Source organism: Solanum dulcamara, chromosome 7 (genome assembly GCF_947179165.1).
Source record: "Solanum dulcamara chromosome 7, daSolDulc1.2, whole genome shotgun sequence".
Taxonomy (NCBI): domain Eukaryota; kingdom Viridiplantae; phylum Streptophyta; class Magnoliopsida; order Solanales; family Solanaceae; genus Solanum; species Solanum dulcamara.
The window spans coordinates 2,098,014-2,112,068 of NC_077243.1; the positions used below are offsets into that span (position 1 = coordinate 2,098,014).

A 14,055-nucleotide genomic window follows, 5' to 3' on the forward strand; every position below is an offset into this window, starting at 1 on the left:
CTCAAATTTTCTTTCTTTTTGGACAATCGTTTTGGCTTATGGAGTTGCTTTTTTAATTTTGCTTTTAGGTTTTAATAGATTCTTATTACAATGTCTTGTTTTTTTCGAAAATAAAAAATTTGTAGGCCACAATCCACATAAATGAGTATATATACGTGCGGAAAATAGTCATAAACTAATAGAAAAATGATATGGACTAACAAATATATATTAGTTAATTAATATACATATCTATAGTTTAAGTTAATTTCTACTCGCTACTAGCCTTTTCTAGTAATTAATATACATAGTTATAGTTGCTAGGGTCACATCCAAGAATTTGTATAATTAAGTTTTCAATTGTATAACTTTAGAATTTGTTTGTATAAATTCAGAATTTTCTAATTGAATAAATCTAGAAGTTGTATAAGCTTACCATAGCATGTATATAATTATAATATTGATACATTTGATTTGTATAAGTTCTCAAAACTTTCTAAAATATATAAATACAAAATTTGTATATACTTATCTTTTTTGTATATTGTCAGCAAATTATATAAATGAATTTATATATTGGCGGCGAATTATACAAACGAATATGCGAATTATACAAACAACTGTTATAGCTATAATTACGGAATATAATTACTGAAAAGGTAGCTATTTTGACCTATTAAGTTTTAGGACTAAGCTATTTATGAAAATTCCACTAAACTAATTAACCTACCCATTGTGTAGTTATGTACTTCATCTATTCCTTTTTAGTTGTCACAGATTCACAATTTTCTTTTTGTAAGTCAAATGATATGAGTTCTGATTAACATTTTAAGATGTACTGATATGAAAAAAGTTGCACTTTATTATAATTTCGTATAGTTTTTGACTATCAATATTTTTATTTTAAAATATCGAATTAATATTATATAATTAAGCTTCAAAAATTAATCAAATTGATTCTCTAAAAATGTAACATGACTACTAAAAAAGAACAAATGAGGTATTATCCTTTCTAACTTTTTTTTTTTCATCTTCCCCACTAAGAGGCAGTGTTTTTTTTTATTAATAATAAATAATATCTCCAAAAAACAAAAATAAGAGTTGTGGTCCATTAAAGAATTCAGGCTCGAGCTCGGAATATGAAACTGTTTTGTTAGATAGTATTTTCTCTAAAATATAAAATTTTCTGACAAAAATTTGGAATTATATAAGTCAGTTCCAATACAGATATATTGGATGGAAAACAAAAAATTAAATATCGAAAAGCGATTAATTGAGTTATTTTTACCCAATTGATCATGAAAAGTTGTAAAATAAATTATTTAATGAAAGTTGTGTTTAAATGGTCAGCAATAAGTAGCAACATGTATTCAGGTAACGTGATTTTGTGGTGTTCAATTATCAAATCCCTTTTTTCAAGTTGATACAATTAGACTGCTGATTATAAATTCAAATTTATTTATTTTTAACTTTGGTGCTGTAATGCAAAAACAGAAATTGAATGGGTCACAAGAGAAAACCTTATTTTAATTTATTTTTTTTGTCTTAACACCACAACTTTTATAAATAAATTAAAAAAGACCACAACTTTATGAAAGGTGGTGTTAGTTGTGGGCAAGTCTTAGCAATAAAAAGCTGAACGTAGTGTAACTTTCACTAAAGCCACCTTGTTTCTTTTTGCCTACCACCTTCCCTATCTTGTATACCTATTCATAGATTTTTTTAAAAAAAATTATAGCTCATTTGTTTTAATTTATTTGTCTCGTATTGATTGGATATAAAATTTAAGAAATAAAAGTGATTTTTTGAATCTTATAATATTAAATATATTATATGAAAAATTAGAATTAAAAAGTTGTCAAAGAACAAAATATATATTTATTTTGAAATGGATTAAAAAGAAAAATTTAAGATAAACAAATTGAGACGAAGAATGAACTATATTTATTATGTTCATTCTTTTATGGGAATTTCAATTTTGGGAAAAATTGAAAAGAAAAGAAAAAAGTCAATAACATGCACCTTATTTTCTTCAAAACCATAGCATCCATGCCATGCACCTTCTTTTACTTCACTATCATACCCATCACTATTTTTGTTTATTATTTTGTCCAATTAGCAATTCCATTATTGGAATGGTTTTGACTCCCAAATGGAGGAGGAATACCTGCAAAAACTAATTTCTAATACTACTTTAAAAGTTTTAGTACTTTACTTTTCTTGTATTTCCATATTTTTCATAAAAAGTTTTGATTACAACAACAATAACATTTGGAATAATTCCATAAGTGAAAACTTGAGAGAATAGAATGCATGCAAAACTTATTATTATCTTTGTAGTTTGTATGATAGAAAAATTATTTTCAATACATTCTCGACTCAATAGAATTGAAAAAATTAATTAATTATATTAATCTCTCAGTGAAAATTAAAGTTGCATGAATCATGACGAAGGCGTACCCTCATCATTACGTTAAACTTTGCCTATACAATATGATCTCTTCGGAGTGAGATATTTTGGCAACTAAACACAAAGTTATTATCTTCTACATGTTTAATAAAATTGGACTTGTTAAGTTATATATGCTCTCTTTTCTTTCTTTCTTTTAAATAAGTTACGTATATACTGTGTATGGGGGTCATCATTGGTTTCGTGGGCATATTTGATTACTTCGCCTTTAAGATATAAATTTAAAAAATAAAATGTGGTGCTGGTTTTGAATAATTTTCAGAGAATTCCAATTATTAACGACAAGAAATGTCAAAGTTTTGAATGAGTAAACGAAACATCCTACAACTTTAATTTATAAAGTTACTAAATTGACATAACACGATGAAATTTAATACTAGGGTACCCACCAACCTTTATACTAGCTAGCTAGCTTCTTACCATGAATTTATTTTTTTAATTGCGTGCTTTAATTTTAACCACGGGACCAATGATTAAAATTAAACCATTTTGACAATATTGAAATATGTTGTTGAGTTTATCCAATTTAATTCTGACATTTCCTTTATAAATCGCAGTGTTTACGAAATATTATTAGAATAAGTGTGCATGAAAAGAAATTACATAATAAATCGAAACTATTGACAGTATACTAGTTACTTGGAGAAGTCTTAATATGATAAATAAAATGAGATAAGTATTTTAAGACGAAGAAAATCATGATTACGAATAAATTGATAAATGTGAAAAATTTATATCCCTCATGAAAATAATTGAGGTTCCCGTGGATGAGTATAAAAATGATGATTGAAGAGTAGGTGCATTAATGTGTCAACCTTTGTATTCTGCATCTCGCACAAATTGATCGGAAAAAAAATGATTTACTACGATTATTTATAAGTTTAAATTTAAAAAGAATGATCTTTCAAATTTCTTATACATGTTATTTAATTTTTTTTATTTAAAAGTGAAGATTTTTTATTAAAAAAAAATAAAAATTCAAAAAATATATTTATAAAGGACACAAAATCAATTAACTCTATGACTGCCAACTCAAACATGACAGTCGCCTACGTACCATTGGTTTGCAGCATTAGTCAAATTAATTAAAGAATAAGTCAATTTGTGACAATCAATTATTATTTGGGTATACTACCAACAGCACAAATGCAATTACATTTAGGGCATGCTTGGAAAGACATCCTGTTAATTGAATTTGGTATAGATAATTAATTTTTATTTTAAAATTTAAAATAATATTATAATTATATTTGCGTAATCAAAGTTCAGACTTTTAATTAATGATTAAAAGTTAGAACTTCTAACAAACACATATATACTATATCTTACCTACAATATTTAGTAATTTGGCTAGAACTGGTAAAAGATCGTATTCATGGGAGATCGTAATTCAATTCACTAATTGCAACTTACTTTATCTTTGCCATATGAATCTTTAAGATTAATTTTTTTTATTATGTTATGTATACAACTGACACTAATTGTGTGAGACTTTCTTTTGTCTAATGAAAAATAAACCCAAATTTATTTTCCATTAAGATTGAAGTGTCATTTAAGCCTGATTAGACAATCTTAGTTATTCAATCCAAATGTATTGATAGATTTACCCTTGAAAACAGGGGGAATTCAATTTTATGACCTACAAATACCTTTTAAATTAGTCATATATACGATCATCTTTCTTACCCGCTGTCGATAAAATATAATATAAGAAATCCTTATAACGTTATTTTATTTTATTCAAAGTATAATTAATCATAAGAGATTTTTTTTAGTAAGCACTTCATCATCATTTTCTCAATTTTTAAAGAATAATAATTTTGGAGACCTTCTTTCATGTTTAGTTTCATAACACTGATTTCTATTGTGATTTGTAATATTAGGCTTACTTCTCTTGCTTTTAATTTATTTATCATTAATGCAAAATTGAACCAAATTAAAATTGGTCTGGAAATTAATATGTGATGATCAAAATTTAGCAATACGTGCAATAGAGGTTGGTTGAGAAACGAATTAAAGCAACGGTTTTAAAGGGGAATATTGTGAAATGACATGTTAAGCATGTAATTAAAGATTTGATAAGCAAGTTTAATATTTGACAAGTGTCTCTCAATATTATTGATCTACTTTCACCATTAACACCTAAAGTTGATGCTTTTAATTTGGGAAAATTAGGCGGATAAGCAAACATTTACTAGTTAATTAGCTAATATAGCTATAGTTTGAATTAATTATGGCTCATGGCAAACATCTAGCTGTAATTATAGTTTGAGTTTTGTATAATTCACACGATTATACAAACGTTGTGCGCGATTATACAAACGTTGTCTGCGAATACAGTTTGAGTTTTGTATAATTCGCTCGATTTATACAAATGATGTGTGCGAATTAAATTGTATAGCGAAATATACAAACACTACAAATTGTATGGCAAATTATACAAACGATGTGCATGAATTGTATGGTGAAATATACAAATGTTATACAAAAACTGTGAATTATATAGTGAATTATACAAACGTATGCAAACGTTGCGCGAATTATACAAACATTGTTATAACTATAGCTACGAATTGTAATTAGTAAACTATAGCTATGGAACATAATTAAAATATTTTTAAGTGGTTATATGCTAAAATTCTCCACTAATTAATCACAAAAAAAGTTAAAAACTTTAACAAACAATATATCTTGCCCGCAACATTTAGCCAGAGCTGACAGAAGATCATATCCACGAGAGATCACAATTCATTTAATTAATAGTAATTCATCATTAAGTTGAAGTGTCATTGTAAAGCCTGATTAGACAGTACTCACTTTCATTTAATTTAATTGTCTTATTTTAATTTGACACGAAAATTGAAAAGATAGAATAATTTTTTTGAATATTATCATCTTAAATTAAAGATATATAAAATAAATCAAAATATTATTTATTTTATGGTCTTAAACATGTTATATCACGTGGAAAAAGACATAATTATTTAAACAGACTAAAAAAGGTAAGATAAACAAATTAATTAAAACAAAGGAACCATTTGTTGTTCAACCCAAATGTATTGATAGATTTACCTTAGTACACACAGGAATATCGATTTTATTATTTATTATGATATTCTTTTAGTTATCATTCAACACAAATACAATTTAAAAAATCATTTTTTTATTTAAATATTAATTAGTCATAAAAAAAATAATTTCTCAGTAAGCACATCGCTCTTTCTCACAATTTATTTATTTTTTCTAAAAAGAAGCAAATACCACTATTGAAATCATGTCTTTGGATGTGTCTGCCAAAAAAGGTTTCCAGGTAAACGCCCACCTTAAAAGCAAAGGAGTTACATAAACAAAATAAAGTTAAAAAAAAAGAGGCATTATTAATTTTACATGTTCATAGGAGATTTGCTTTTGTAGTTAGTGGAATCATATCGGTCAATTCCTCTCCATCATTGTCTCCGTTGGGGCATTAATTCCCGTTGACATATATAGTAGAGTACCATATATTTGTTCAATAATAGTTATCTATCAAGAAGCAGTAAATAATATGAATAATTGTATTAAATATAAGTCCTTTAAATATTAAAAAATGAATAGTATTTAATAATAAAAATAAAATAAATATTTCATGATAAACTATTTATTTATTTTAAAAATTGAATGAATATTATTAAACATCAATATAATAGACAAGTAAATATGGATGGAGGGAGTACTGCTTCAGTTCAGGTTTGGCCCAGAAATAATGAACTACTCCATTAGAGTTGTGTATAGTAGTTTATGAAGTTAATTACTACTACTTGAATTTGCTTGATAGCATTTGTTCAACCAACTGAACAGTTGTGCTAACTATATATTCACCTTGTCTTGAAGGAAAGAATAATTTCTTAACTGCTCCTAATTTGTACTTTACTGTAACTATTACGCTCCAACTTCTACTTTTTTGAATCTCTTATTTCCAGAAAGGAAAAAAAAAACAGCACGTATATATGAGTCTCGAAACAAAGTAAAGAAAGATCGAGCTACAGAAAAATTTATTGTATTCAAAACTTTCATTGCATTACAATTTAAAAAAATAATGACAAAATTTCATCACAACTATATACTATAGTAGGACTACATTTTTTATTTTTTTATTTTGAAAAATTTCCAAAATGCCCCATAAGGTGAAAAAACAAAACAAAAAACTCCCATGAAAGCAGAAATTTATACATGCAATAAAAGCATATAGAATCTTCATAGCTCCCAATCTTCTTCTTTCCAACTTACAACACTGAAAGTTCGTGCATTGTTGTTTGTTATTACATTGGCCACCATCTCCGCCACATGAATCAAATTCCCAATAAAAATAGAAATATTTATATACTGACAAAGATCAGAGAGAGCTCTCGCTTAATATAATTATTCCAATTTCATTAAGCACCACCAGGCGAAGCTTGCCTCATCAAATCCCTATAAAATTTGGAAATAAATTTCTCAGCAGCTTCATCAACTTGACTATCTTCTTCAACATCTTTAAGTGGAAAAGGAGAGTCGGTTATCCTCAATTGCCTCACCGTGGGAGTCCTTCCAAATCCGGGCAAGTTATTCGCCGGCGACGCATTAGCACTCTGAAGCAATTCCAAAGCCTTCATCACAGCGGCATTCATCACCACAACATCGTCGTCCTCGGTGGCTGGCGCGTGAGCACACGGAAAGAGATGAGCGTGGTGCTTGCCGCGCTTGTTGAAGTTGAATGGAAAGTGAAAAGCTGGGTACGCTGGGCTGTTACTGCAACTGAACTCATACTCGCCTGATGGAGCGCGTACACACACGGATTCAGGGGTTGAAGAAGAAGCTGATGAGGAAGACGAAGACCATTGGTGCGTGTGGTGGAACATGAGATTATGAAATGCGGCTTTGCTAGCAATTTTTCCACGCTTCATCAGTAAGTTGAGATCGAGCATTAATTTTCTCTTTGAGATCCCTTTTCTCAGCATGAAGAAAGCTATTCGCACTATGTTCCAGAATTTCTTTGCTATAACTGGCAAATTTTGCTCCATTTTTTTTCCTCAACTAAATTCTGATATATTAGAGAATTGTTTGATTTGGTTTCAGAAAGATGGAATTTGTGATATATTTGAAAGAGAGGAAGATATGTATGAGGAAAGATTTTTTTTTTTTTTTTGATTTGTTGGAATTGAAAACTGTGAACGTATGAAGGGCTATTTATAGTGCTTCCGTAGAGGAACACGACGCACTGAAGTACTTGTCCTTAGTTCTCCACCTTATTAAAAATTATTATTTTAAATTATTTATTAATTAAGTAAAATTAAATTATTTTTTTAGAAAGTAAATAAGTTTATAAAGTTAAAAAAACAAAAAAGATAAATTAAAAAAAATTAGTTACGATTTCTTTATGAATATAAATCAAAAAGTAAAATAATATAAGACACGAATAATAATTTTGTGACAGGAATTCTAAGAGCTTTACTGTTAAGTTAAAGTGACACATTGAGGCGGTCCACATATATTTAATATTTAATTAGCTCAATTATTAATGTTGGAAGTGGTGATTGGTCATGGACGTGTTTTAGAAGAGTTTTAAGTCGTTAACTATGGTAATAATTAAGTTTCTCTATTTCCTCCAATTGTAATTGTCACACTTTCTCTACCTTTTAAATCGAAAAATGTAATTGTTCCCTCATGATTTAATCGATTTATTTTGTTTAGCAAGATTTTCTAAGTAGTAGTAGTAAGGGTTGTTCACAGTTTTGATTAAAATCAAAATAAAATTGAAAATTTAAATAAATTGAATAAAAAATCGATATTTGATTTGGTTTGATTTTAAATTTAAAAAATCAATAATATATGGTTTGATTATGGTTATAGTAAAAAATAACCGAACCAAACCAATAAGTATATACATAAAATTTATAATTATTTATATGTATAATATTAATTTTTCATAAATAATTAAAGATATTTTATACCTTTTAATTATTAATTTAAGATGGTCGAAGTATTTTTGATTATATTATGAATTCTCTAGTTAGTTTAGTTTAATTATGTAATTTTTTCATTTTAATGGATAAAGTTGTTTGTATTTTGAAACCTCTGTTTGACTTGTTCTTTTAAATCTAAATTGCGTTGCAAATTTGGTCCACCTGATTTGCCATCACCATGTCTTTCCCTCAATATGCAGCAAAGTTCGCCCTTGTGGGCTGTGAGGAAAAAAGAGCTTCATAAGAAATTTGAAGAATGTAGAGAGAAAATATTTGAATTATCCCGACTAGTCATAAATCGAAAAATCGAACCAAACCGACAATAACCAAATCGGTGGTTATTATTTTACTTGATTTGATTATGGTTTTTGACATTTAAAAACCGATTAAATTGATTTGGTATGATTTTAATCAATAACCGACCCAAACTGAACCATAACCCCCCAGTAGTAGTAGTGCTAGTAATATATTAAGGTGACATTGGAAAATGGTTGATTTCATTATCTGAATATATTAATTTTGATGATATGGTGAAATACCTTTAAAATATATAAAAATGAAGCTATTAAAAATATATGATAATTTTACTTCATTTCATTATTAATTATTTATAATATAAGTTTAGGGTCAACCAGTCAATTGATTAATTTGTCGTTCTGCTTCAGTTTTTTCTATTAATTTTTACGAAGAAAGTGATAGTATAAATCACAATAATTAACGATTTAAATATTTAAAAATAATAAAAATTTGATTAACTCTCTAAACTTTATATATTTCACATAAATTGGATGAGAGGGAGTGACATATATATTTAAAATTACGTTAAAAGTACCTATAAATCACAAAATTGACAACTTAAAATATTTAAAACACATATTACAAATTCGATTGACTCTCAAAATTTCGCATGTGTCACATAAATTATAACAAATGAATTAACATATATTATTTAAAAATTAAATTAAAAATTATATAAATCACAATAATTAATTAAATATTTAAAAATCATATAAATATTTAATTGACTATTCTAATTCTAATCGTGCCACACAGACAAATCAAATAGTACTGGACCGGTACTTGCACAATATCTAGTTATTATTTTAGTATTAATAAATCTGAATCTTGATGCCAATGTAAGCTCGGCATGAAAAAAAAACACTTTCTCAAAATTAGTTTAAAAATTTAAAAGCTTAAGACAGTTATTTTTTGAGCTATGAATTTTCAAATTGAAATCAACTACTATGATAGAATTATCGTAAAAAGTTGAACAAAAATATCTTCAATTAGGTTTGATTCAAAAATGTCTTTGTCACTAATAATATGGATTAAAAATATTCTTACCATTAATAATTTGATATAGAAATACTCTATTGTTACTTAAAGGGACAAAAATATCCTTCTGTTAATTAATATATTAGTATTTTTTGAAAACAAATTATTTTAGAACATCCCAGACCCCACGATGTGGGATTTCACTGGGTTGTTGTTGTTGTAAATTATTTTAGAACATGCTTCCATTTTTTCGAATTACAAATCTGGTTTTATTAATTATCATCGTCTATTATATCTCAAGTGATAATTTATTATTAAAACTAGCTAGAGTTAGTTAGTTACTAGCTAGAGTTAGTTAGTTTGTTAGGGTGAGTGTTGGTGGAATTAGTGAGTTGTTATTAAATAGTCCTAGTGAGGTTGTTAGTAACCAACTAGTTGACAGCTATATATACAGCCAACTTGTATTCATTGTAACATAATTGAAGGATTAATAGAATGGATTCTCTCTTCTCTTCTCAATACTCTATATGCATAGCATCTAAGTTCTTAGTTTCAGCAATATAGGAGTTCAATTGTGTATAATTTGACATGGTATCATAGCAACAATCATCGTTTTCGTTGTAATTCACTTTGAATTTTAGTTTTGTTTTGAATTCGTCATGGAAGTTCATGAAGAAACTGCATCCACAGAAGCACCACCTGTTGTTGTTGTTGATGATCATCATCACCCATTGTTTCTTCAAGCTTCAGATACGCTAGGAGCAGTCATAATTTCAATCAAGCTTACAGGATCGGAGAATTATACGCTAAGGAGTCAATCGATGAAACTTACTATTCGTGGAAAAGGCAAGTTAGGATTCATCGATGGAACATGTGCGAAGCATCACTAAATAGGAGAATTGGTTGAGTTATGGAAAAGTGCAATGCGGTTGTTCTGTCGTGGATTGGTTGTATAGTGGCTGTTGAGCTGATGCCAACTATTCTTTATGCATCGCATGCTAAGCAAGTTTGGATCGAGTTCAAAGAGCGTTTTGATCGATCAAATTTGACGAGATTCTATTATTTCTGGACTGAAATTATAACATTTCGACAAGGTACGGATCCTGTAACTACTTACTATTCGAAGTTGAAAGATTCATGGTATGAATTAGATATTATAACACCATTGCCTCACTGCGACTGTGAAGAATCACGTCCCTACCATGAACATCTAAGGCCTCAATGATTGTTACAGTTTCTTATGGGACTAAACGAAAGCTATAGTCAAATTTGAAGTAGCATTCTAGCTAGGACTCCTGTTGTTACAGTAAATGAAGCATATTCTATAGTTTTACAAGAGGAGATTCAGAGGACTTTAGGTGGTGTTGACGACAAAAAGGAAAGTCACTTTACTGGCAGGCAAGTCACAGCCTTACAAGCCATCCTTTAAAAAGGAATTGGATGCTTCCAATGGACCTGAGAGGTTTGATTTATTTAGTGAATACTGTGGGTATAAAAATCATAAGAAGGATAATTGCTATTGATTGGTTGGTTATCCACCTAGTTTTCAGAGTAAAATGAAGGAAAATAGTAATGATGGAACAGGATACTCTAGATCGAAGACTCAGAATAGTAATGGATACAACACATTTGGAAACAATCAGAAAAATTCTATTGAATACAGGCCTAAGGGTAGAGGCCAACACAATTTAGGTGGATTTAGGCCTCATACTAGATGAGATTCATCGGGAATTAGGCCTCAAGTCAATGCATCTCACACAACATTGTCATCATCATCTAAGGGATACTTCTTTAATGATGAGCAATATAATGAAATACTATAAATGCTAGGAAAAGAAGGCACACCTAAGTACTCATCAAACTTAGCGGGTATCACTGCACTTCTATCTACTGTATTAGCACATGAATGGATAATTAACAAAGGTGTTGCACAGCACATCACTCCATTTAAGGGACTTTTTCCTTCTATTAGAAAGTTATAAGATGATTGCAAAGTTGAAGTGCCAATATGTGATAGATCTCACATTAGCAGTGAAGGAGAGATACTAGTCATGGGAGATCAAGCTATACATAATGTGTTACATGTTCCTGAGTTTAAATTCAACTTACTCTCATTTTCCAAACTAACCAAACCATTATCTTGTTTTGTTACTTTCCTACCTAATTTTTGCATCTTTCAGGCACTCTCCAATGGCAATGTCATAGGGATTAGTAGAGAAAGAGAAGGTTTATACATACTAAAAGACTGCATTCTAAGCACAACTATCACATCAGTTAATATTTCAGCTAAGCTTACTAGAAATGCAGAAGACACTTTATGGCATTACAACCTAGGACACCCATTTGGTGCAGCCATGCAATATATTATTGCCTTTTCTAAGAAAATACATCCTCATGTTCATGACCAATGTGACATTTATCCACTAGCTAAACAACATAGACTCAAATTCCCTGTTAATTCTACTAAGGCTATAGCCTATTTTGATTTAGTTCATCTAGATGTCTGGGACCCTATAAGAAGTCTACACATGACATGAAACATTCCTTTGTCACTTTAGTTGATGATCATAGTAGATACACTTGGATTTGCTTGATTCAATCAAAGAGTGAGGTGTTTACTGTTTTGAAACATTTTCTGTCATTAATAAAGAATCTATTTAGTGTGTCTGTCAAAATATTTAGATCTGATAATGGTAGAGAGTTTGTTAACTCATAATGTGATACTTTATTTAAGTCTGAAAGGATCATTCATCAGACTAGCTGTGCATACACTTCTCAACAAAATAAGACTGTGGAAAGAAAGCATAAATATATTCTAGAGGTGGCTAAAGCATTGAAGTTTCAAAGTGGTATACCTATTAGATTCTAAGGAGAATGTGTGAGAACTGTTGTATATCTCATTAACAAACTTCCTTCACTGGTATTGAATGGAAAATCACCATATGAGATGTTATTTGGGAAGCAACCAAAGATTGATCATTTAAGAGTGTTTGGATGCCTTTGCTTTGCTAGTATGCTTCCTAGGGGTGACAAATTTCAAGAAAAATCTAGAAAAATAGTGATGATGGGTTTTTGTGAAAACCAGAAGGGATACAAGCTTTATGAATATGATACTGAAATTCTATTTGTGAGTAGAGATGTTATATTTAAGGAGATAGTATTTCCTTTTAAGGAAGGACCTAGTTGTGATGCTGACGACATGTTTTCTGTTATTCTACTTGGAGCTACTGATGAGTCAGCTGCTTTTGCTGCTCAAGAGACAATTCAAACCACAGTTCCTGATTTGATCATTTCAGATGAGTTACCTATTGACACCACTACATCTACTATTCCAAGAGATGCAGATCTTGCAGCTACGAATGGCAATGAAAATCCATCCCAAATATCTATCCCTAACAATGAAGGTCTTTCTAACATTGCAATAAGAAGAACATCTCGTTATTCCTTCTGAGGTTCCAAGAAGGGTTCCTAGAAATGCTAAACCTCTTATTTGGCTCAAAGATTATATTACCACTACCAAGAATGCCACTAATTGTGTATATCCTATTGATCTTTATGTTGGTTACTCACACTTGTCTAGTAAGTATCAGGCTTATTTGAACTCTTTTTCAGTCATCCAAGAACCAACCTCATTTGAAGAAGCATCTCAATACCAGAATGGGTGGATGCAATGCAATAAGAAATAAATGCTTTAGAGGACAATAAAACATGGGAGCTGGTGCCTCTACCATCTTATAAACAACCTATAAGTTCTAAATGGGTGTACAAGGTGAAGCTCAAGGCAAATAAAATCATTGACAAATATAAAGCTAGGTTGGTTGCTAAAGGCTACACACAAAATGAGGGGTTAGACTACCATGAAATTTTCTCTCCAGTGGAAAAGATGGGGACAGTTAGGACTGTCATCAGTGTGGCAGCTTTCAATGATTAGAACTTTTTTCAAATGGATATCAGCAATGCATTCTTACAAGGTGATCTTTGTGAGGGGATATATATGTCTTTACCTTAAGGGTTTCATAGTAAGGGGGAGAGTAAAGTGTATAGGTTGTTGAAGTCATTATATGGACTCAAACAAGCCTCAAGACAGTGGAACATTAAATTCTCTACTGCCTTGCTTGATTCAGGTTATAATGAGAGTTCACATGATCATTCCTTATTCACTAAACACTGTGGTGAGGATATTGTGGTGTTATTGATCTATGTAGATGATATACTGCTTACAAGAAGCAATTCTAAACTTATTCATGATGCCAAACAGTACTTCATACTCAGTTCAAAATCAAGGATCTAGGGGAGCTGAAGTACTTCCTAGGGATTGAAATGTTAAGTTCTCAACATGAGATTTTAATG

General features: G+C 29.6%; 1 protein-coding gene across 1 annotated transcript; it reads right to left on the minus strand.

The window, feature by feature from the left end:
- Positions 1-6,501: 6,501 nt before the first annotated feature.
- On the minus strand, positions 6,502-7,607 carry LOC129895179 (uncharacterized). The gene has a single exon (XM_055970857.1). It carries the CDS (start codon positions 7,486-7,488, stop codon positions 6,862-6,864), a length of 627 nt encoding a protein of 208 aa, XP_055826832.1. The 5' UTR covers positions 7,489-7,607; the 3' UTR covers positions 6,502-6,861.
- Positions 7,608-14,055: the final 6,448 nt, after the last annotated feature.